This window comes from Siphateles boraxobius, unplaced genomic scaffold (genome assembly GCF_051911475.1).
Source record: "Siphateles boraxobius isolate OS27281-9 unplaced genomic scaffold, OSU_SipBor_1 92, whole genome shotgun sequence".
In the NCBI taxonomy this organism is placed as follows: Eukaryota; Metazoa; Chordata; class Actinopteri; order Cypriniformes; family Leuciscidae; genus Siphateles; species Siphateles boraxobius.
Genome location: NW_027509222.1, coordinates 3813349 through 3838297, shown reverse-complemented (window position 1 = coordinate 3838297; position 24949 = coordinate 3813349). Strand labels below are relative to the sequence as shown.

The 24949-nt window shown below is 44.2% G+C and overlaps 1 protein-coding gene across 5 annotated transcripts in view; it reads right to left on the bottom strand.

The window, feature by feature from the left end:
* The window catches only part of gabra1 (gamma-aminobutyric acid type A receptor subunit alpha1), a 43730-nt gene that overhangs the window by 8280 nt on the left and 10501 nt on the right, over positions 1-24949 (bottom strand). For all 5 annotated transcript variants that reach the window (XM_077224835.1, XM_077224833.1, XM_077224834.1 and 2 more), the window contains exons 4-9: positions 24272-24339; positions 15876-16096; positions 15192-15274; positions 14613-14756; positions 4096-4248; positions 602-804 (exon numbers count right to left, since the gene is read on the bottom strand). In XM_077224835.1, coding sequence (XP_077080950.1) covers positions 602-804; positions 4096-4248; positions 14613-14756; positions 15192-15274; positions 15876-16096; positions 24272-24339 — 872 coding nt within the window. The remainder of the gene's footprint in view (positions 1-601; positions 805-4095; positions 4249-14612; positions 14757-15191; positions 15275-15875; positions 16097-24271; positions 24340-24949) is intronic.

Below are 24949 nucleotides of genomic sequence, written 5' to 3'. Positions count from 1 at the left end.
ATGTTCAGATAACGTCTTCCTCTGGCATTGCAAATAAATGAACACAAGTTGAGAAAATTTTCTCCCTTTTCCCACCTACTCTCTGTTTTCTGCGGTGCCTGCACTTGTTACAGCAGCAACTATTACAGCCATGCCAATATCAAAATGGGTTAAAAAAGACATGCTTTTTGGGGGGCATTAAATAATGCTACAAATACCAGTAAATTGACTACTGCAATCCTTTATAAATCATGTTGCATGACTTATTTAAATACTCTCCTCCAATTTTTGCGATTTTTTCACTGCATGTCTTTAGTAAATTCTGACAGAAGTTTGTTAACGCCAAAAGATGGTTTGTGCTGGCATTAGCTGTTAGTACATCTGGCCCATAGAATATAATTATAAATGAACAATAACAGTACATTTTTTAAAAAAAAATCACCAAACACTTTCAGTGTATGGAAAACAGCAGCTTTAAAATATCATATAAAACACAGTAATATGAGTGAGAAAATTATGACAGAATTTTCATTTTTCTTTCAATAAACTAATCCTTTAATGACATTTATCTCTATTACTGTAATTTTTTTTTTCCTTTTATTTGAACACTGAAAGGCTTTACCTTTTCTGGCACCACACTTTTCCCATCCCAAGCGTAACCCCTCTTTGTGAAGTAGTTGACCGTGGCAAACTCTATGAGAGCCGAGAAGACAAAGGCATAACAAACAGCAATGAACCAGTCCATGGCTGTGGCATAGGCCACCTTGGGGAGAGAGTTTCTCGCGCTGATACTTAGGGTAGTCATGGTAAGGACAGTGGTCACTCCTGCAAAGAAAAAGAACATATGGAAAGCGCCTGCATTAAGCAAGTATATGTCAGGTTTTTATCAGTCTGCCAGAAAACAAAATTGTGTTTAAATCCTATCAGATTGATTGCTGGATTTGTTTTCTAGGTTAGTAGCTTCTTTAGAGATTTAGAATTTAGTTTGAAGCACAAAGTAGTAACAAAGTCAATATCTACTTGGAGAATTCTCTTGAACCCTTATTTAACTAACAAAAGTTAAATAATATATATATATAATAATATATATAATATATATATATATAATAATTACAGAGGCAAAATAAAAGTGAAAATATTATTTAAACTTTTAAACGGTTTAGAAACAGTCCACAATTAGCAGGTGAATTGGTAATAGGTAAAGGTATCGTGAACAGAAAAGACCATCCACCAAAAGCACAGATTTTGCAAGCATAGATGAGTGATGGCTCATTCCTTTGTGCCAAATTTCATGCGAAAACTGTCAAACAATTAAAAAAATTAATGCAATCTCAATGCAAGATTGTAAAGTATTTAGGTCTTTCACCATCTAGATCTACCATACATAATATTGTGAAAAAAATGCATGGAATCCAGAGGAATCACAGGCTGCCTAAGGCAGGGCAGGGAACCTCTGTTGAATGTGCGTCACCTTTGAGCCCTCAGATGGCATTGCATAAGGAACCGTGCTACTGTGTTTAAAATAGCCACATGGGCTCGGGAGTACTTTGGAAAACCATTGTCACTTAACACAGTCTGCCACTGCAATAAGAAATGCAACTTGAATGTTTGTTACGAAAGGAGAAAGCTATACATCAATTCTATGTAGAGATGCTGCAGAGTTCTCTGGGCCTTTACTCATGTGTGCTGTGGTCAGATGAGTTCACATTTCAGCTTGTTTTTGGGGGAAAAAATGGACATTGAGTTCTAAGACCCAAAGATGAAAAGGACCATCCAGACTTTCATCAGCAACTGATGCAAAAACCTATGCCATGGTATGGGGGTGCATTAGTAGCACTGCGAGTTTTGAACTGGGCCCTTCACTGGCTCCCGTTCAAGATTCTTAGGCAGAAATGCATTTTTAAATGCATCTGTCCCTGAGATTGATTTGCAGCGATCAACGCTGCAAGGGCAAGATCCCAATTCCACTGTTCCCTCGTTACATACTTAACCGAGACATTTGAGCTGCTAGATTTTTTTTTAGGAAATGTCCGTTTCATGTAATTTGTCTTTGTGTGGTTTAAGAGAAGCTCAAGTTATTACAATGTGTGTATGGTGGGTGGGAGTTGTATTAATAGTTCTGACAGCTTGTAGCCATAATTAATAAGCAACATTATTAACACTACCCCAACCACCTAACTATAGTATATTGAACCTGCTGATCAATAAAGGTGTCCTCGAAAGACTAGAAAAGGAAGCCCTGCATGATTTGAGCGTCGCAACAATATGAGCATCGTAAAAATATGAGCGTCAGTGTCAACCTGTCCCATCAACGAGGGGACAGTGGAACATCACATCCTATTTCAACTATAGGCCAAGTGAATACAAGTTTAACACTTTATTCCAACTATTAAAAACATATTAAACAATTTTCCAGTTTTTGATATTTTAAGAATTTCTTAATTAAAATGAATGTGTCTCAGAACTGATATGTGATTCGCAAAAGGAAAAAGAAAAGGATTGGAATAGGGCCCATTCTTACTCTCCACATTAAAGTTCCAGTTACCAGCTTGGTTTCTTTTGTAATTCTGTCTGGCTCACCCAGACAATGGTGGGTGAAGTTAGTGTAAATAGTTTTTGTCAACAAAATTAAGCGTAGCGTCAGTTCTGGCAGGTCACGTTAGTCAACTCGCATCATCTGATTCTCAGCTGATCCACGTCTACCTATAGGAATACGATGCCTATCACTGTATAAATATATAAGCTCTTCAGTATTATCAGCAGCTGTAGCGTTTCTCAGGAGCCAATTCCCTCCTCCCTCCCCAGCTCCTCCTCTCGTCAGTCAGGATTTGGCATTCTGATTCCCCCTGACTAAAATTATCTAATTATGTTGTAGATTAAAATGAATTAATGATATCTGCAATACATTCCTGTTGGTTCTGTTCTGTTTACCCTAAGGGGGGGTTATTGCTGCTCTTATCCATGCTAGGCTGCATGGATGTGCAGGGAGTTCTTGCCCAGAACAGAACCATACCACCAATCCTAACTGTATGCTAAATGTCAATCGTATTTCACGATAGTGATTCTATACAGAAATAGGCTATTTTTTTTAATAGGTCTAAAAACTGAGTGTCACATCTTTGACCCATTAGTCATTTTTTTCAATCAAATGTGCATTTTTAGAATACAAGTTCATAAAATTGACAACACGAATATAGCTTTTCAAGGCTGCTGTAAAGCTACCCAGCAACAAGCAAGGCACAGACCGCTCTCAGATACAACTTTTTGTTTGTCTGAGATGTAAACGCTTGGGAATTTAGAGTGCCCAGTCAGGAAACTTCATGCAAGGGTAGCCCAACAAGCTGACAGAAGAGCAAAATCTTTCCTTTCTGATATGTGTTTTATAATACATTACACAGACACTCAGAATTCTCCTGGCACAGTTTAAAACTTTGAATCACTGCTAAATTAAGGATTTATGATTTTGCAGTTTTCAGGCTTCTCCTAAAATAACTAACAACCATTGCATGCAACCTTTTAATAAAATATTTACAACTATTGAGAACAAAACTTAAGAATTTGACTAAAACATGTTATTAAAAATAAAGTACTTTTCAAGACCAAATAAGAAATAGAAAGATGTTTGATTTTTTAATGCAAAATTATAGCAAGAACCCTAAACCCTAATCCATTCTAAAACCTGCCTATCTGGTGAGCTGCCAACCTAGACAGCATTTTAGGCCACCATAGTCATGTTGTCTACTCTAAGTCCGTTTCAAAAAGTATCTGGCACAATTATTGGGAACGTAATAATTTTCATATAATTCATATAATTAAATAATTTTGCGATTGCTACAGATACAGTTGCAAAGGTACTTCGCTGTACACCTCTGTATGTCTCATGAGAAACATGTTTCTGTGGTGTACGCAGCTGATGCCCAGGTAGAGATTATTCCAAATCAACAATATATGAGATTCCATTTCCTGCAGAATGCTGAGTTAGAAAGTAGCTACGTAGACAGTAAAACAGCTCACTAGATTTGAAGATTTTGGAAAAGAGCTTTTGAAGAGTTGGAGACTGCTGTAGATTCATGCTAACATTGAATGGTTAACTTAAATAACAATTTGGACACTCACCAAACACAGTTCTGGCAGGGACAGATTCCCTGTTTAGCCAGAAGGACACCTGGGACAGGATCACGGTCATGATACATGGCAAATATGTCTGGATGACAAAGTAACCAATCTTCCTTTTGAGATGAAAATGTGTTTTCATGACAACATACTCTCCTGAAAGTGCAGAGAAAGAGATTGAAGTGAGAAAGTTTTGAAAGAATGACTATAAACATTAATTAGTGGGTATATTAGAACACTCAATTTAACATGTTATTTTACCATGGGTTATTATAATGAAATGAACATGAAATTAATGCAATTAATCATGCCCCCTGATCCATACATAAATCGTTATAAGGGATTTCCGTATCCTCTGAAAAAATCAAGCTTGAAGAGCTACTTTCATGTTTGAGTCTTCAAGTTTAATCAAATTGCACCATTGGTTCTCAATCAGGGGGGCGTGGTTCACTAGGGGAGCTCAGCAAACTTCCAAGAAGACTTAAAACTATTTAAATTTGATTTTAAAATCATTTTAAAACTGACAAACTCTAAGATGGAAATCTGTGGACTATAGCCCAGTGATAGACTTATGTTTAACTATATAAAAAAGAATGAGGGAAAAACAGTCAATTTACCTCAAAAGTAATTCTATGACTATTCAATGATTTACTCATCTTCTATAACAATACATTTTAAATATCTTTTACGGAATTTTCTCTGCAATTATTGATATGCATGATTAACAGAAGCCGTATGTTTTTTTTTTTTATGTGTGTCTGAAATCCTCCATTGTGTTGTATGTCTGTGAAATCAGTCAGGATTGGTCAGTCAGGACTCGCACCAGTTCTGCTTGGTTCAACTGCAGCGTGGCAACTCCGGTAATGGGGATCGCAGGTTCAGTTGTCAGAGACAGAGTTTGAGACACTCTCCGCTGACTCGGAGAAGGACACTTTTCATCTCAAAGTTTGCTCTGCGAATTCTTCAGACCAAAACGTGGAACTCATGCTTTCTGCATCTGATCCTGAGGGACTGTATGTGGATAAACAGGCGAGTGCTTCAACAAAGCAGATTTCTCAGTTTGACACATTTGAAAAGCTGCTTGAGGTTGTTACTTGTGCAGTGGCCAAATTCAGTCTGGATTGGCCCAATGGGAGAAAATGGATGTAAACTGGATGACCACTTCCTCATATCAACGCGAGTACAGCCTCCTCACCGCCATATCACATTCTTTCCCGATCTTCACACTGAGGAGTCAAGATTGTGGAAGGATCCATCCTCCGCTCATGTTCATACACAAGTGTCATCAACCTCCTCGCCCCATCTTCACTCACAAGCGATTCATTCTTCTGGTCAGTCCGGCTGTTCCCTGCCAGTCCACTGCTTGAGGGCACCGTTACGTAACACCGAATTCTAGACCAATTCTATTGAAAAAAAAAGATGACTCTGTCAGACTTTGTGACAGTGTGGCGACTTCTGCCTGAGGTCTTGAGGATTAATTTGTGACTGTAGATTTAAAGGACGCATATTTTCACATCAAGATCATGCCAGAACACAGGACGTTTCTCAGGTTTGCTTTCGGAGGCAAAGCTTACCAATATCGAGAACTTCCTTTCGGCCTAGATCTGTCCCCACACATGTTCACCAAGGGAATGGATCCTGCTCTTGCTCCGCTGCGACTCCAGGGCATCCGTGTGCTCAATTATAGTGACAACTGCTAGATATTAGCACAGTCGGAAGAGCTAGCAACACGACCTCGAGATCTTGTGCTTGCTCATATGAAGCGTTTGGGGCTCAGGCTGAACCTCAAGAAGAGGGTTCAACCATGATGCAGGCACATCTGTCACCTGCACATGTAAATTCAATCCTAACTGTGAGTGACTATCAAACTAGGCCAATAGGTCTCTCACAGGCTAAGGTGCGGTTCTCGATGGCCGACCAGCCCTTGGCCTTTGAGAGGGCCCTGATACCTCGTGGCACATAAACTGCCTTGAGATGAGGTCGGTGTTTCTAGCTTAGAAACACTTCCTCCCACAGTTGAAGGGACACTGCATGTTAGTCTGCACCTACAACACCTCGTGTTCTCTTATATAAATCACCAGGCCAGGCTGTGTTCAGGCCCCATTTTCAGGCAGGTGCAGCAGATCCTGCTCTGGACAGAGAACAAGTTACTATCTTTGAGAGTAGTTTATATTCTGGGGGTTATATGCCCTGAAATGAAACTGCTTGTATCTTGGTCTAAGCAAAATTATATGGATCCACTTAACTGCCCTGTTGGTGCAGGACTGGAGTTCCTTCAAGAGGATCTCGCAGCAGGGATGGCTCCTGCTAACTTAAAGGTGTATGTAGCAGCCATTTCCGCTAGCCACACATCTCTGAACGGATCTTCTCTGGTGAGGCACCCCATAGTTTCTCAGTTCATGCATGGTGCCAGATGGATGCAGCCAATCTGTTGGTCACGAGTTTCATCCTGGTACCTAAAATTGGTCTTTGGAGCCTTAACAGAGGCCCCGTTTGAGGCCTTGGAATCAGTTCCAGACATTACTCCAGAGAGTAGGAGACCTGCAGGCCGTTTCAGTAGCCTCCTCCAGCTAAGACTTTGCTTCAGGTGATGTCAGAGCTAAACCCTAGACCGGACTATATCCCAAAAGTTCCTTCTATGGCTGGTTAGCCAGCTATCTTGCAGGCTGTCTTCCCTCCACTGCGTGAGACACAATAGTAAGAAAGTCTGCATCTGTTATGTCTAGTCTGTGCTTTAAGGATCTACAACGTACAGTATGTCCACCACTCAGGCTCATGGCATTGATCCTCTTTGCTTCTAGTTCCCTTTCAAGGGAACTCGAGCTGCGTTTGAGACGCGGTGGGAACGCTCTGCGTGATTACGTCATGAAGCACGTGTAAAATCAGTCCAATGGAAGCCCGCTACGACATAGGTGACGTCATAGACCAGGAAACTATAAAGCAACCCTGAAATCAGACCGCGATAGCTTCTGCACCTTCAGCAAGCGCTCTCTGTATATCTGTCCTTGTCTATTTATTGTTGTCTGTCAAGCCCCTTATATATATATATATATATATATATATATATATGTGACCCGTCACAGAAACCAGGGACACAAGTCGGCAGCACAACTTTCGAGCAAAATGAGAAAGAAGAGTTTTTTTTTTCAAAATTGGTGATTTTCAATTTTTTGGAGAATCTGTTAATTGAAATCACGAAGAAGCCTCTCCATGTTTGAGATAGCAGTATTGGTATATTTAAAAGCTTACATTTTGCGGTTGAAATCGGCTTGTTTTCGGAGATTCTAGCATGCAGTAGGGGCGTGGCGTGTCATTGTCTGTTTGTATTTCCATACTGAATAACCCGGCGCTTTTGCCCCCGCCCTCCAAGTCAACCACATGGCTACTTATTATGCTGTGCTCTGGCCAGCTCTCTCTGATATCAAAATTCAATGAAGATGGATGCCGCAAAGATTGTCGCAGACGAGATGAACCGTCTGGCAGTTACACCGAAAATGTTTTCGCCGCACTTCGTGGGCTCGGGAAACTGAACCGGAGGTATGGGCGCAGCGCGCTCGCCCTCAGTGCTTCAATACGGCGGCTCGGCTCGCTGACAGCGGTGGCTGGCTGTTTCATATGTGACGGAGAATCGAAATAGAGGATGCAGTTAAGACCTTTGCTGCTGCGATGAAGGCCTGCCGTGCGTGTTTCTGAAATGTAAGTTAAGCTTCATTTGCTCTTTAGTCGTTATTTAAGATGCTGAACCTGCTGATGATATAATGTGCTTGCGGACATTTCATTTGTGTGTGTATACGCACATAAGAAAGTGGTGTAAAGAGATTTGCAACAGTAATTTGAGGAGGTGAAATGTGATTATTTGGAAAATTGCAGAAATGACTGCTTAAAGAAAAATGCCAGCAGGCATTTGCCTCCTACATAAACTTTAATATTGTTGACATTTTGGGCACACGAGCGTTGCGTACTATTTGCGCTATAGATATGTAGGCCTATGGCTTATTGGTCTTTGTTTGTTGTTGTTGGTTTTGCGTTATATGTATATGGCATATTGGTCTTTGTGTGTTGTTGCTGGTTTTGCGTTATACTGTATGTATATGGCATATTGGCCTTTGTGTGTTGTTGCTGGTTTTGCGTTATATGCAGGCTATATGGCATATTGGTCTTTGTGTGTTGTTGCTGGTTTTGCGTTATATGTATATGGCATATTGGTCTTTATGTGTTGTTGCTGGTTTCGCGTTATATGCAGGCTATATGGCATTATTGGTCTTTGTGTGTTGTTGCTGGTACGTTGCAAATAGAGGGGCAGCACAATTGTTTTTCGCCTAGTGCGGCAGAAGTGCACTCATTCGAAGTGTAAAAAAAGCTGTAAAGCACATGGAGGAGCTTTACAGGGGGTATGGCTTATCTAAATGAGATGTAAATGAGCCCTATTGTCACCCCCAGCAGCAGAGACAGGTGAGAACTGCACAATCTTTAGCTCGTTTTCTCCTCTTTGAGCTTTTTTAAGTGCCTACTTTAAAATGGCCACAACTTCTCCAAATATTATCAGATTTCCACATGTTACACATCGTTGGAAAGCTTGGATATTACACTCTCAGAATCTATGAATAACTCAAAATGCCCCAGAACCGACTTGTGTCCCTAGTTTCCGTGACTGGTCACATATATATATATATCACTATGGCAAGCAAGCAAAGTTATAAACCTTGTGTTGTGCCCTGCCCTCGTTATATCACTGGTGGGGACACACATCCTATGTGTATTGCTTGTTTGGGAGTGGAGCATGCCCAGTCAGTCCTCGAGGGGGCTGACTGTGAGCATTGCTTGAGTTTGTCTATGAAAACTCTCCGCTCTCGCCGAGCGTTCTTTGAGGAGGACGGTTCGGTTCGCGCTCCCCGAGGTGCGGGTCCCGCTGCTGCCGAGGCACAGCGTCGAATTTCATCTTGGGGTTCGCAGATGGATCTAGTAGCGGGGTTTGAGACGGGCCCCGCCCTTTCTCAGCCCTTACCTACTGGATTCGGTGTCTTTGCCCAGGAAGGAGCCCGCTCTGCGGCTTCTCCTTCCCGGGCTGAGGCACCAATATTACGGCTATCCAGTTCTGAGGATCTGGATGTCGGTAGTATGGGGGATATTGAGTGTTCGCCAGCTCATACCCCTGCTGATGAGGAGCTTATGGAGGTTTTATCTCGTGCTGTTACTAAATTAAATATTGAGTGGCCAGCCGATGATTTCGATGTTGAATCTAGAAAGAGTCTTTTAGATGAACGTTATTTACCATCTAGATCACGACCTCCTCGTCGGGAACTCCCGTTTTTTCCCGATCTCCACGCCGAGGTTTCGAGATCGTGGATTAAACCGGCGTCTTTCAGAGTGCATAACCCACAAACTAAGAATTATAGTAAAGTTCAAGGGATTGATCATTATGGTTATTTGACTATGCCTCGTGCTGAAGACACACTAGCGAGCTATCTCTCCCCTGAGTCTTCTTCTTCTCTGAAAGCCCCGAAGTTACCCACCAAACCATTAAAAAATACATCTTTGTTGGTGGGTAAAGCGTATTCGGCAGCAGGTCAGGCCGCAGCATGTTTGCACACTATGTCGATTCTCCAAGCGTACCAGGCTGACCTGCTGAAGGACATAGACGATAGTGAGGAAGTTAGTGCTGACGCAATTCGAGAATTGCGTCGCACGACAGGTTTATCTCTCCGAGCCAACAAGGAGACGGCCAAGTCTGTTGGCCGCTCTATGGCAGCCTTGGTGGCCACGGAACGCCATTTATGGTTAAATTTATCAGAAATAAAAGATAAAGATAGATCTGTTCTTCTGGACGCACCGCTGTCACCTACAAGTCTGTTCGGCGATGCTATAAATTGTGTCGTCGATAGGTTTCAAGAAAATAAGAAACAAGCGGCTGCGTTTCAGAGGTTTCTTCCTCGCCGGTCTATTGTCCCCGAGGCTGCTCGTAGTATAAAGTCTGAGCAGCCTCATCCGTCTACGAGCTCCGCTCACAGAGTTCAACAAAAACAGAGCGTCGCCGCTCGGGCACCTCCTCAATCTACGGTTCCTGAGTGGCGCTCGCAGCCCAGACCTGTTAGGGGTAAACAAGATCTGAGGACTGTTATCTCTAGGAGAGCTTGGGCTAAGAAGAAGTCCTGACGCCAAGGCTATCAGGCTTTTGAGGGTGGTCCCCTCCAGGGAGGAACGGTTCCGAGGAACCGTCCCTCCTTGGCACCCTCCGGGGGGCGACTCTCCGAGGAGAGCCGCAGCGCTGCCCCTTCGGTTGTTCCCTGCCGGTTCGCCGCTTCAGGGCACCGAGGTGTCAGCGTCCCCGTGCAATCCTCTGAGGAGGGTTGTAGAACGGTCAGTTCGGTTGTTCCCTGCCGGTTCGCCGCTTCAGGGCGCCGAAACGATTGTTCAATCAAATCCAGAGGCCAGTCTCGAGAGACTGGTTCCCTTATCGGAATTTCTGGCAGCGTGGAAACTTCTGCCAAATATTTCTCTATGGGTCCTGCACATAATAGAAAAGGGTTACAGAATTCAGTTCGGTTCTCGTCCGCCCAGATTTCAAGGAGTCCTCCCCACGGTGGTGGACTCACAGCAGGCTCTGGTAATGGAGCAAGAAGTACTGACACTTCTTCGAAAGGGAGCTATAGAAAGGGTTTCTCCTCCCAGCAGAGAGTCAGGGTTTTACAGCCGTTACTTCATTGTTCCAAAGAAGGATGGAGGGCTGCGTCCTATTCTAGACCTGCGCCAGTTAAACAGCAGGGTTCAGAAACTCAAGTTCAGAATGCTTACACTCAAACAGATTGTATCACAAGTTCAGTCCGAGGACTGGTTTGTCACAATAGACTTGAAGGACGCGTACTTCCATGTATCTATCCATCCTCATCACAGGAGGTTCCTGAGGTTCGCTTTCGGGGGCGAAGCATACCAATATCGGGTTCTTCCATTTGGCCTAGGTTTATCTCCCCGCACTTTTACAAAATGCGTGGATGCAGCTCTGGCTCCGTTGAGACTCCAGGGCATCCGCGTATTAAATTACATCGACGATTGGTTGATTTTAGCTCAGTCAGAGCAGGTGGCGGTTCAGCATCGAGATGCTGTTCTGTCCCACATAAAGAGTTTGGGGTTGCGGCTAAACACCAAAAAGAGTGTGCTCCTCCCTGCTCAGAGGACCACTTTTCTAGGTGTAATTTGGGATTCGACCACAATGCAGGCACGCCTGTCTCCTGCTCGTATTTCTGCGATTCTCACAGCCGCAAAGAATGCCAGTCACTCACTGTGGTCAGTCACTCACTGTGAAACAGTTTCAGAGACTGTTGGGTCTCATGGCAGCTGCGTCCAACGTTAATACTTTTGGCCTTCTGTACATGAGACCCCTGCAGTGGTGGCTCAGGACCAAGGGGTTTTCTCCGAGGGGAAATCCGTTCCACAAGATCAAGGTCACGCGGCTATGCCTTCGTGCCTTGGCCTTGTGGAAGAAACCTTGGTTCCTCGCCCAGGGCCCAGTGTTGGGGGCTCCTTGTCGACGCGTCACGCTTTCGACGGATGCTCCCCTCACGGGATGGGGGGCGGTCATGAGTGGCCGCTCGGCGCAAGGTCTGTGGCAGGACCATCAATGTTCCTGGCACATAAATCGTTTAGAGTTGATGGCGGTATTTCGAGCACTCAAATATTTCCTGCCAGACCTGAGAGGCCATCACGTGTTGGTCCGCACAGACAACACTTCGGTGGTCTCCTATATCAACCATCAGGGGGGTCTGAGGTCACGTCACCTTTGCAAATTGGCCCATCAGATCCTCCTATGGGCCCAGGGGAAGTTACTGTCGCTCAAGGCGGTATATATTCCGGGGCGTCAGAATGTGGGAGCAGATATTCTGTCGAGACAGGGGCTGAGGCCCGGGGAGTGGAGACTTCACCCAGAAGTGGTGGAGTTCCTGTGGGAAAAGTTCGGTCGTGCTCAGGTAGACCTTTTCGCATCATAAGATTCAACCCATTGTCCCATGTGGTTCTCTCTAACGCACCCAGCTCCTCTCGGTCTGGATGCTATGGTGCAGGTGTGGCCGAGGCTGCACCTGTACGCCTTTCCCCCGATATCTTTGCTTCCGGGGGTTCTGGAGAGGGTTCGCCGAGAAGGGGCTCGTCTGCTACTAGTAGCCCCTTATTGGCCGACCCGAGTTTGGTTCTCGGACTTGGTGTCTCTTCTGGACGGCTCCCCCTTGGAGATCCCAATCAGGGTGGACCTCCTGTCTCAGGCCGGGGGCACGATATTTCACCCTCGGCCGGAGTTGTGGAAACTGTGGGCCTGGCCTCTGAGGGGGCCAGGCTCAGGGAGACCGGTCTTTCGACCGATGTTGTAGAAACCATTCTTCAATCCAGAGCTCCTTCCACGAGAAGGCTGTATGCGCTAAAATGGAAACTTTTCACCACGTGGTGTGTAGAACGTCAGTTAGATCCTGTTAACTGCCCTGTTGGTTCAGTTCTTGATTTTCTGCAAGACCGTTTCTCGGCCAGGTTATCTCCTTCCACCCTAAAGGTTTACGTGGCGGCTATATCTGCCTACCACACCCCTCTGGGGGGTACTTCTATTGGGAGAAACCCTCTAATTACTCGCTTTCTCCGTGGTACATTGAGGTTGAGACCTGCACTGCACTCTAGAGCACCGGCTTGGGACTTGGCCATTGTACTCGAGGGTCTGGCTTTAGCTCCCTTTGAGCCCATCGAGGAGGTTTCTGAAAAGTTCCTCACTCTAAAGACTTTATTTCTCCTTGCTATCTCATCTATCAAGAGAATTGGTGATTTACATCCTTTGTCGGTTGCTCCTTCATGTCTGGAATTTGCACCTGGTATGGTGAAGGCATTTCTCTACCCCAGGCCGGGTTATATTCCTAAGGTCCCACTGAATGTTGGATGCCCAATAGTGCTGCAGGCCTTTTATCCTCCACCCTTTAATACCCCTGACCAGGAACAGCTTAACCTGTTATGTCCAGTCCGGGCTTTAGATGCCTACGTTCACAGAGCTGCCCTGTGGCGTAAATCTGAGCAACTATTTGTTTATTTTGGGTCACTCAAGAGAGGATGCCCTGCATCTAAGCAGGTTATGAGTAAATGGATAGTCGAGGCTATTTCATTGGCTTATGAAGCGGCCGGACAGCCTTCACCTATGGCTGTGCGGGCCCATTCTACTCAGAGTATGGCGGCCTCTATGGCCTTAATTTCGGGAGTTTCCCTTCTTGACGTATGTAATGCGGCAGGATGGTCCTCTCCGCATACATTTGTCAGGTTTTATGACCTTGACCTCTCCACTCCTGGGGCGAGGTTGCTTGCTTCTTAGTGTGCGCAGGACCTCACACAGAACGGGCATTTGTCATTATGGCGTAGCAGGTATAGGGTTCCCACCGCGTCTCAAACGCAGCTCGAGTTCCCTTGAAAGGGAACGTCTCAGGTTACGTATGTAACCCTGGTTCCCTGATAGGGAACGAGACGCTGCGTTTGCCTGCCATACTTCCTGCATGCCCTGATCGACTTGCTTCAGGTTTTTCAGAAGCTATCGCGGTCTGATTTCAGGGTTGCTTTATAGTTTCCTGGTCTATGACGTCACCTATGTCGTAGCGGGCTTCCATTGGACTGATTTTACACGTGCTTCACGAGGTAATCACGCAGAGCGTTCCCACCGCGTCTCAAACGCAGCGTCTCGTTCCCTATCAGGGAACCAGGGTTACATACGTAACCTGAGACGTTTCTTTCGGTGGTCACAATGGAGGAAATACGGTCACCAAGCAGTGCATCTTGCATTGGATTACTGATGCTATCACCCTCTCCTACAAGGCAAGTGGTATGGCTTCACCTGTAGAGGTCAGGGGTCACTTCACTAGGAGTATGGCCTCTTACAAGGTCTTTGCTGAGGGTGCATCACTTCACGATGTATGTGCTGCAGCAAGTTGGTCCTCTCGGGACATATTCATCAGGTTTTACAGTTTGAATTCAAACCCCAGGTTCTCAGAAGCTGAACAGAACTGAACATAAACTGAAAACCAAGCTAAATATTACAATGTGTTTATATTTATGGTAGATTATTCATTGTTCATTCAATTCTACACTTTTTTGTTTCATGTTTTGTCATGGATTGTCCATATTCTTGTGTATAGAAAACAATGTTGCTTTATGCACTTTTTGTTTGATGCTGCTATTTTGCACCTGAATTTCACTCATGGGAACAAATAACCAATTATTACTTATATGTTGGCAAGAAATCTATCTGCTATGTGTTTTCATCTGGAAGCTGTGATATTTAGAGCATTTACTCATGTGTAAAACTGTTTACAGTTCATATAAGAACAACATTCAGATGTTTATGATTTAGAATGTATATGAATTCTGATCAATTGGCCAATAAAAAAGAGAACAGAATAAATCTACAAGAAAAATTATGGGGATGATACTTTGAAGTAACCTCGCAAAAATAAAACCACAGAATGGAAAAGTAATATTATTTAACTTAATTTAAGGGTTTAAAAACGCACCAGTGCTGGATTGCACCACACCCGAGTCGACAGTCTGTCCCATCAAGTCATACTGGTTGAGGCGTGAGCCGTCATCAGCCACAACCACAGATTGCGCTGCCCCTCGTGTCCATACATACACCACTTCAGCCCTTGTGTATGCATCTGGTGCAAACAAACAAAACACAAAATAAAATGTTTAAAGTGAAGAAGTCACTTGTCAGCTGTCAGTGCTTCCTAGAGTCATATACTGCAGTGGATTCTCAAGCACAGCAGAGACGCAGCAGACACTGAAATATTTAGAGCCTTGTGGCTTCGAGTCTCGAGCTTGTTTTTTATCCATGTTTCTTTTCCTCCTGATTCTTTCTCTGGCATAGACACATCTGTTCTTTCTTTTCAATGATTAGTTAGGTCAGGGTAGAGCTGGCTAGATCTGTCCTGCTGATTGTGTGAACCCAGTTATGTGAGCTGCTTTGTCAGAGATGATCTCTACACTCTATGGACCTATGAGAAAGACACTGTTTGCTCACAGGTACTCAGTTTAGAGTGTAGGATATTAACTTTCTACGGAACAAAAATGTAAAACAGCACAGCACTTACAACTGCCAAATTTGAGAGGGCAAGCATGGGCATCCATTGGGAAGTCCTCTAAGTGCATCGGACATTCAGCTCTGACTGTAAGCCTGAGACACAAGAGAGAAGGTGGGATACAATATTTAGACCCCTTGACAGTTAATTACAATTTTACCCAGTTACAACATACTCTTTCAAAATGATAGAAATACAGTTGGTATTATTTGTATGTATCTGTTATTAAGCCGTGTAATTAGGTGCATTGATATGGAATTCACCTGATATGCAGTCACTGCTCATCCATTCCGAATTTAAAGATGTACACATCGATACATTTAACTTTTTGTGTTTAATATATTTAATTCACTAGATTATCCAAAAATTGGCATTACCACAATGTTATTTAATATATACACATTTTGTTGTTATTATAATATATATTTAATATGTACTTTTAAATAAAAATAAATATTTATATCCATCCATCTTATTCATACCCAAACAGCTTATCCTCTGTAGGGTCAAGCTATAGACAGGGAAACACCCTGGACAGTCAGGCCACACACCCTATAGATATAAATTACTACTGCTTGGTTCTTAAGTGCAATCACTTGAGATAAAACACCAACATTAAAAGGAAATAGCATGAAAAGGTCATCAAATGCACCTTCTGTTCTTGCTAAGCAGATGAAAAACAAGTAGCAGCTTCACCTCATGGTGTAAAGCAGAGTTCCTTCCTCTGTGATCCGTAGAAGTTTGTTAGGCATGGTCATATTATGGGCGACTGACTTCTTGCCATTGTGGAAAAATGTGTCGGGGGTCCAGATTTTACTAGCCATGAGATTGTTGAGACGAAGCACTGCCATGGGACCTTTGAATTTCAGCCTCTCATCCTTCCAGCTCTGCCTGAAGAACACATCTATGGTGTACTCCTGCAAGACCACATATTTTCAGTTTCATTTTGATACTATTTTCAAATTTATCTTAAATCAATGTGTAGTTTTAGTTTCAATAAATAATTTGTTAGAAAAAGTATTTTGTTTAAAAAAATGTATATTGTCATACAATTATAGTTCATAGTCACCATGTGCTGTTAAGCTTGGAATGTGACAAAACAAGCTTCTTCATTTATCCTCAAATACTTTTTAGTATCTAATTGATACTTGTAAAATAGCTGTTGTGCAGTAATGTCGGTAAAACTGCAGGCACAGGAGGAGCCATGAGCTTTCTGAGGCATTGATGGCTATAATTAGCGTCATGAATCACTCTAACAACTACTGATTGCCATAGCTGCGGGGACCCCCCCTCCCCCCTCCCCCCTCCCCCCCCCCCCCATTTGATCATGACATGATCATCCATTATGACACTGATTAGTGTTAAGTTACTCAAAAAAAGTATTAATTAATTGCTAGTAATTACATCTTCAACACTGTATTTAGATTACTGTACTAATTACTCGGTCTAAAAAGTATTGCGTTAATAATTTACTTTCTAAATAACATATCAACTTCGACCAGTTGAACAAGGATATACATGAAATTGTTCTTTTAATTCTTTCAAATAAATAATATAAAATTGCATAAATTATTCTTGAACTGACCAAAGTATTTAAAGCGTGAAGGTTTCATTAATAATAACATACATTTTTAACATTAGACGTTAAAATTCTGATGTTAAATCCACTATTGCTTTTAGAATTGTTTTAAAGCCGATACAGTATTTAATGCAATTACATCAGAAGTAACTGTAATTAAATTATAGGAAATTAAGATTAATCCCTTACTTTACTTTTTCAAGGGAAAAGTAATTATATTATAGTAATTAATTACTTAGGAATGCATTACACCTAACACTGATACTGGTACAGCCGCTTGTTCTAGGCAAACTTACATAACTGGATGAATGAAGAAGAAGAGAAAAACGTTCTTTGTCCGTTCTTGTCCGTATTAGTGGTTGTTCTGTTTGCCGTGTTTTTGTATTCTGAGAATCTGAGAAGTGTTATTTTGAGTTTTATTTTATTTATTTATTTTCATTCAAAATCAACTGCTTGCGATTAGATTCAGCCTCTACTAATCCTTGCTGCAACCCTAGAGTGACACATAATCATATTAAGCTGTTAACCCGTGGGAGGATGCCGGTATCCTGAAGCGTTCTTTGTTTACATTAGGTCAAAGTTACTGTAAGTTTAAAAGCAAAATAATATAATTATTGACAAACAATACATTATTAAAAAAGTCTAAGACTCAAGCTTCTGATAAAAAATCATACAGTGACAGTAATTTGTTAATTTGTGGCAGGCGTTATGAAAATGAAAAACTAAATCAATATATTTAATAGGAAATATGAGCCTCAGCTACACCCATTGAGAACATAACTCCTGTACTGTTGTCTCTCAGGGCTTTTAGTTCAAAAGCGTGCACATTTAGATAAGTATTGATGGATTCTCAAATGTTAACTTCAAATATAGAGAGAAGTAATATTTTTTCCATTTTTACCAAAAATGAGGCGATTTGAGCGCTAAACACCGATGTAATGTCTGTTTAATTCATACTGAAATCTGGAGGGCACCCTCGTACAGAAAGTCCACAAGTCAGACTCATAGGGCCAGATTTACTTGACAAGGAAAATTAGCATACGGGCGCAATTCCATAAAAGCGCCAATGGGAGTGTAAAGTTCTGAATGGGATCTAATGACGACTCGCAAATTAAAAACACTGACGCAGCCGGATCATTTCCATTATGTCCAACACAATCTACCAAGGGCTGCGCAAATTAGCGTCTGGTTTAAGACATGCTTTTTTTGGGCTGTAAATAATTGCGGAAATTCCAGTAAACTTGCACAAACCTTAGTAAATCACCTTGCGTGATTCATTGAAATACTTTCCTCCCATAAATTTTGCGTCTGAAAGGGAAACTCATACAAAGGCATATGCAATAAGGACAGTCGCAAGAATAACCGTTCTCGCCTTTTTAGTGCAAATTTTTGTGAGTTTACTGTATCTTTAGTAAATTCTGACAATAGTTTTTTAACAATAGTTTTTTAATGCCAAAAGAGGGTTTGCACTGGTGCAAGCTGTTAGTAAATCTGGCCAATACATTTATCAATCTTATGACGTTCCCAAAAATCCCTAATATGGACAAAGGCATCCAGACATCGATGCCACTGAATAGCATGCAGATTTGACTGATTAAATATGAAGACAATAACATTGTGTGACATTGTGACAATATATGATTTATCTGAGAAAAAATTATATTTATAATGCACTGCTAATTGACATAGCCTTTATAATAGTGCAGAATACTATAAAATAATATATTTTATGCCTCATTTTGGGTTAAGAAGCCACATGGGATTACAGAAGGTTATTTCAAACACTCGAATGATGTTATAAAGTAGTTCCCCTTCAGGGACTACCGCTGCGTGAAATCGCAGTGGGAACGCCCTCAGCGTGACGCGTCTGAAGCATGAATGAAATCAGTCAATGGAGAGAATGAGCGTACGGCGAGTGACGTCATCGACCAGGAAGCTATAAATATCCCCTGAGTACACAACACGCCAGCTTTTAGTTACTTCAGCAGCTCTGTGTGTGTCTGAATCTGTCGATTGTGTTTGTCTGTTTTGTCAGGAGTTTTCACTATATATATTTTATATAAAAAAACCAATATGAGCGAGCAGTATAAGAAGTGTGTTCCCCCCTGTACTCGGCACATCACGGGTGGGGATTCACACGAGCTAAGTGTGGCTTGTTTGGGAGTGCAGCAATGCCCAGTCGGCTCTCGAGGGAGTCGATTGTCAGCATTGCGAGCGTTTTCCCTTGAGAACTCTGCGCTCGCGGCGATCGCTCTTCGAGGAGAGTGATTTGCTGCGAGCTCCCCGAGGCTCGGGTCCCGCTTCTGTTGAGGCAGAGCGGCGGCGCTTGTCTTGGGGCTCGCAGATGGATCTCGCTGGCGACGTTGAGACGGGCTCCGCCCTATCTCAGCTATCTCCGACGAGATCTAGTGCCTCTCACCCGGCTCTGGAAGCAGGCGCTGCGGCGGTTACTTCTGCCCAGGTGGAGGCACATGATGATGTTGAATTGAGATTTTCCAGTTCTGAGGAGCTGGATGTCGAAAGTTTATTATCAGAGAAAACTAGTTTATCACATTATACTGCAAATGAAGAAGGTTTGATGGATGTATTATCTCGGGCTGTTGAAAAGCTAAAAAATAATAATAATAAAATAACAGTATCGAGTGGCCAGCTGATAGACAGGTTTCTAGAATTAAAAGCAATCTAGATGATAGATTTCTGTCTGCACGACCTCAACCTTCTAGCCGGTGCTTACCGTTCTTCCCAGATCTTCATGCTGAGTTTTCAAAGACCTGGGTTAGACCGGTTTCAAGCAGAATTTACACAAATCAGTCCAATGCTTATGGTAACATTGTTGGTGCTAAATCTGCTGGTTATGTGACGATACTGTAGGCGGAGGAGACGCTTGCGAGCTATCTCTCTCCTGCTTCATCGTCTTCACTTAAAGCACCGGCTCTTCCACCAAAAAATAAATAAATAAATAAATATATATACCTCTGTGCTGGTGGGGAAGGCTTACTCGGTGGCTCGACAGGCGGCTGCATGTTTGCATACGATGACTTTTATGCAGGCTTTTCAGGCCAACCTGCTCAAAGGAAATCTGAGGGGGGTCCCCGCCGAGAGAGACTTGCGTTCACCTCCCTTAAGGGTGCCCTGTCTCTCCCGGCGCCCTCAGGGGCCCGTCCTACTAACCCTGCCGAAACAGGGCGTAGAAGGGTCTGGCGAGTGCTTTCCCGAGGGACGCTCGCCGCCTCTAAGGAGGGTTCTAGTGTGTTCAGACCAGTCGTTCCCTGCCGGTGCGCCGTTAGAGGGCACTGTGTCTGTCACGCAGAATGTTCAACCAGAGCAAAGTCTTTCGTCGAGTTCGTCTTCAAAAAGAGCACAGCAGAAGCGGAGTGTCACGTCTCGTGCCCCCCTGCAGAGAAACTGGAGGGACGAGGCGGGGTGCTCTCCGGCGCGGCCTTCTCGGGGCAGGACTGATCTGAGGACAGTCATTGTCGCCAGAAAGGCCGCGTAGAAAAAGTCCTGACTGGCTGAACGTCAGGACTCTGAGGGTGGTCCCCATCGGGAAAAACTTGAGTTCACCGCACAAAAACACGGTGCCCTGTCTTTCTCGATGCCCTCAGGGGTCTGTTCTACTAACCCTGCCTATACAGGGCGTAGAGAGACTCGGCGAGCGATTTCCCGAGGGACGCTCGCCCCCTCCAAGGAGGGTTGTGGAGTGCTCAGACCAGCTGTTTCCTGCCAGTATGTTACAGGGCGCTGTGTCTGTCACTCGGGATGTTCATCCGGAGGCCAGCCTCGAGAGGCTGGTTCCCTTAGTAGAGTTCCTGGCGGAATGGGTCCCCCACCCAGCAGGGAGTTAGGATACTACTTCATCGAAAAAAAAAAAAACCTGACGTGCTGAACGTCAGGGTTCTGAGGGTGGTCCCTATCGTGAAAGACCTGAGTTCACTGCACAAGAACACGGTGCCCTGTCTTTTCCGATGCCCTCAGTGGTCTGCTCTACTAACCCTGCCTTCACAGGGCGTAGAGAGACTCGGCGAGCGATTTCCCGAGGGACGCTCGCCCCCTCCGAGGAGGGTTGTGGAGTGCCCAGACCAGCTGTTCCCTGCCAGTACGTTACAGGGCGCTGTGTCTGTCACTGGGGATGTTCAAATCAGATCCGAGGACTTGTTTGTCATGATAGATCTAAAGGACGTTTACTTCCATGTATCTATCCTCCCTCAACACAGGAAGTTCCTGAGGTTCGCTTTCGGGGGCGAAGCGTACCAATATCGGGTTCTTCCGTTCGGCCTAGCACTGTCACCCCGAACATTCACGAAGTGTACGGATGCTGCTATAGCCCCGCTGAGGTTATAGGGCATCCGCTTTCTGTACTATATAGACGATTGCTTGATTCTAGCTCAATCGGAACAACAGGCGGTTCGGCACCGAGATGTCGTTCTTGCTCATATCAAGTGACTGGGGCTGAGGCTCAACGCCAAAAAGAGTGTTCTTTCTCCATTACAGAGAACCACTTTTCTAGGTGTAGTGTGGGATTCAACGACGATGCAGGCACGATTGTCACCTGCTCGTATTGCTTTGATTCTCGCTGCAGTAGATCAGGTCAAGCTAGGCCAGTCATCCACTGTAAAACAGTTCCAGAGACTGCTAGGTCTCATGGCAGCTGCGTCCAACGTGATACCTCTTGGCCTCTTGCACATGAGACTGTTACAGTGGTGGCTCAGGACCAAGGGATTCTCCCCGAGGGGAAATCCGCTTCGCATGATCGTGAGTTTGCGACGGTGTCATCACGCCCTGATCATGTGGAAAGATCCTTGGTTTCTGTCCCAAGGCCCTGTGTTAGGAGCTCCTTGTCGTCGCGTTATGCTAATGACAGATGCCTCTCTCACGGGTGGGCTCAGGGTCTGTGGGAGGACCATCATCGTCTGTGGCACTTAAACTGCCTAGAGATGTTGGCGGTGTTTCAGGCTCTGAAACACTTCCTCCCAGACCTAAGGGGCCACCATGTTCTTGTCCAGACAGACAACACATCGGTGGTTTCTTATATCAACCGTCAGGGGGGTTTGCGTTCTCGCCCGCTTTACAAACTGGCACGTCAGATCCTTCTATGGTCCCAGGGGAAAATTCTTTCTCTGAGAGCTTTTATCTCCCGGGGTATTTAAATCAGGGGGCAGACATCCTGTTAAGACAGGGGCCGAGGCCCGGGGAATGGAGTCTTCACCCCGAGGTGGTGGAACTCCTATGGAAACATTTCGGTCTTGCCGAGGTAGACCTATTTGCTTCTCGAGAAACATCACACTGCCCGCTGTGGTTCTCTCTCAGCCATCCAGCCCCGCTGGGGTTGGATGCGATGGTACATCCGTGGCCGAGGTCACGCTTGTACGCTTTTCCCCCGATCGCTCTGCTCCCAGGAGTTCTGGAGAGGGTTCGCCGGGACGGGCTCAGTCTCCTGCTAATAGCCCCGTTCTGGTCGGCCCGGGTATGGTTTGCGGACCTAGTGTCTCTCCTCAACGGCTCTCCCCTAGAGATACCGATCAGGAGAGATCTGCTCTCTCAGGCGAGTGGGTCGATCTTTCACCCCCGTCTAGAGCTATGGAGGCTGTGGGCTTGGCCTCTGAGGGGGCCCAGCTCATAGATTCTGGTCTCTCGGCTGAGGTCGTTGAGACCATCCTCCGATCCAGAGCTCCCTCCACGAGGAAGTTATATGCCGCGAGGTGGAAACTTTTCACCTCTTGGTGTGGAGAGCGCCAGCAGGACCCAGTTAACTGCCCGGTTGGTACAGTCCTGGATTTCCTGCAGGACCGTCTCTCCACAGGGTTATCCCACTCCACACTGAAGGTGTATGTGGCGGCCTTAGCTGCTTACCACAACCCTTCAAGTGGAGGTTCCCTCGGGAAACACCCGCTTATGTCTCGCTTCCTTCGTGTCACCTTGAGGCTGAGGCCTGCAGTTCGCACAAGGGTACCAGCTTGGGATCTGGCCGTCATCTTAGAAGGTCTCTCCCTTGCTCCTTTCGAGCCCATCGAGGAAGTTTCGGAAAAGTTTCTTACTCTAAAGACTATCCTTCTTCTCGCTTTCTCATCTCTAAAAAGAATTGGAGATATTCAAGCACTTTCGGTGGCTCCCTCGTGCCTGGAATTTGCTCCTGGTTGGTTAAGGCCTTTCTCTTTCCGAGACCAGGTTATGTTCCTAAGGTTCCAACTGTTTCAGTTAGACCTATAGTTCTGCAGGTTTTCTGTCCTCCGCCTTTTCTGACGTCAGACCAGGAGAAAATTAATTTGCTGTGCCCAGTTTGGGTTTTGATGCTTACGTCCACAGAGCTGCCCTGTGGAGGAGATCGGAACAAATGTTCGTCTGTTTGGGTCACCTAAGAAAGGATGTCCTGCATCTAGAAAAAGGATGAGCAAGTGGGTGGTCGAGGCCATCCCACTTGCTTATGGTTCGGCCCATCAGCCTTCACTTTGGCTGTAAGGGCTCATTCCACCCGGAGTATGGCTGCTTCTACAGCTCTTCTTTCAGGAGCTTCTCTTCAGGACGTTTGTGATGCGGCAGGCTGGTCCTCACCGCACACTTTCGTTAGATTTTATTCCCTCGATCTTAGCTCCACTCCCGGGGCTCAGGTTCTCTCGTCGGTTTGTGTCTCCTAATGACACACGACGGGGATTTGGTCGTATGGGGATGTGGGTATTGCGTTCCCACTGCGATTTCACGCAGCGGTAGTCCCTGAAGGGGAACGTCCCGGGTTACGTATGTAACCCTAGTTCCCCGAAGGGACGGACGCTGCGTGTCCTGCCATACTCTCGGCATCCCCTTGGGTCGCTGCTTCAGTAACTTTTAAGCTGGCGTGTTGTGTACTCAGGGGATATTTATAGCTTCCTGGTCGATGACGTCACTTGCCGTACGCTCATTCTCTCCATTGACTGATTTCATTCATGCTTCAGACGCGTCACGCTGAGGGCGTTCCCACTGCGATTTCACGCAGCGTCCGTCCCTTCGGGGAACTAGGGTTACATACGTAACCCGGGACGGTTTGGAGCAAAAAACAAACAAACATGTTTTTAATGTCATAAATTGTTTTATTTTTATGCTGTGCTAAGTTATCATGCTTGCTAGCCCATGCACCACTTCCGGGAGCAATTATGTTTTATGACTATTTTTGAAAAGTAAAGATCAATGGAATGTTTCTTTTTTATCTCTTTTTTTATAAGGACATTTAATACAAGTCAAAGAAGGTGAAATGACAAGTTTTATAAAAGAAATTAGGTATTAAAACAGTGTGAATAGAAAGTCGTCAGTAAGTCTAAAAAGACAAAATAATAACATTTAGAGCCATATCACAGCTGGAGGGTTAAATGTGTGCAGGGGAGGCTGAAACTAAATGGGGCAGTTTGCACCACAAAACAACAAACAGGTTAGAGTATATACAGTAGCCGCAAATATCATTTAACCATGTAAATGATTCCTCTGAACAATGGCAACACAAAAAAATTTATGACATTTAAAGAAAGAAAGAAAAAAGAGGTTTTACCATGTCATGGTCCGATACTGGTCCAATACTCGTCACGAAAATGTCAGTCTTGACTTCAGTTACACGCTCTGTTGAAGCAAGAAATTAGGAGTTAGAGTGTCAATCAGAATTGTTAATTAGTTTAAACAACCCTTTAATCCAGAGGTTCAACCTGCCTGTCTTTGATCTAATAAAGGTTCAGCACACTCAAACTGCATGAGTTCTACAGTATCTCGCTCTGGCAACACGCTTCCAATAATTCCTGGGATATTTTGATCCAGTTTCCTTTTCTTATCTTTTCTTTTCACAAAAGAACTTAAATTTAAAATCATATCAAGTAAAAACCTCACTATAACGTTCTGCATAAATAGTTCGGTGTTGTTTATGCAGAAATGAACCTTACTATCTTGCCTCCAAGAAAAACAGTGTCTATCTATCATGTAATAATGACTGATGTTGATGGAAGTTGTTAGTCCATCAGGTATTGGGAGTAAGGCCAAACAAAAACATTGAAAATTAAAAAACATATGCCACATGTGTGAAGAGATTCTTGCCAACTTAATTAATTAGTCAGATCTGATCAAAGCTAATCCATGACATTCTTGACAAGAAACGTTTCTGCATTCAATATCTAATTGTTTTTACATCTAAACTGATCATACTTGTATCATAGCTAAAATTTGCCATTAATTAAGTGCT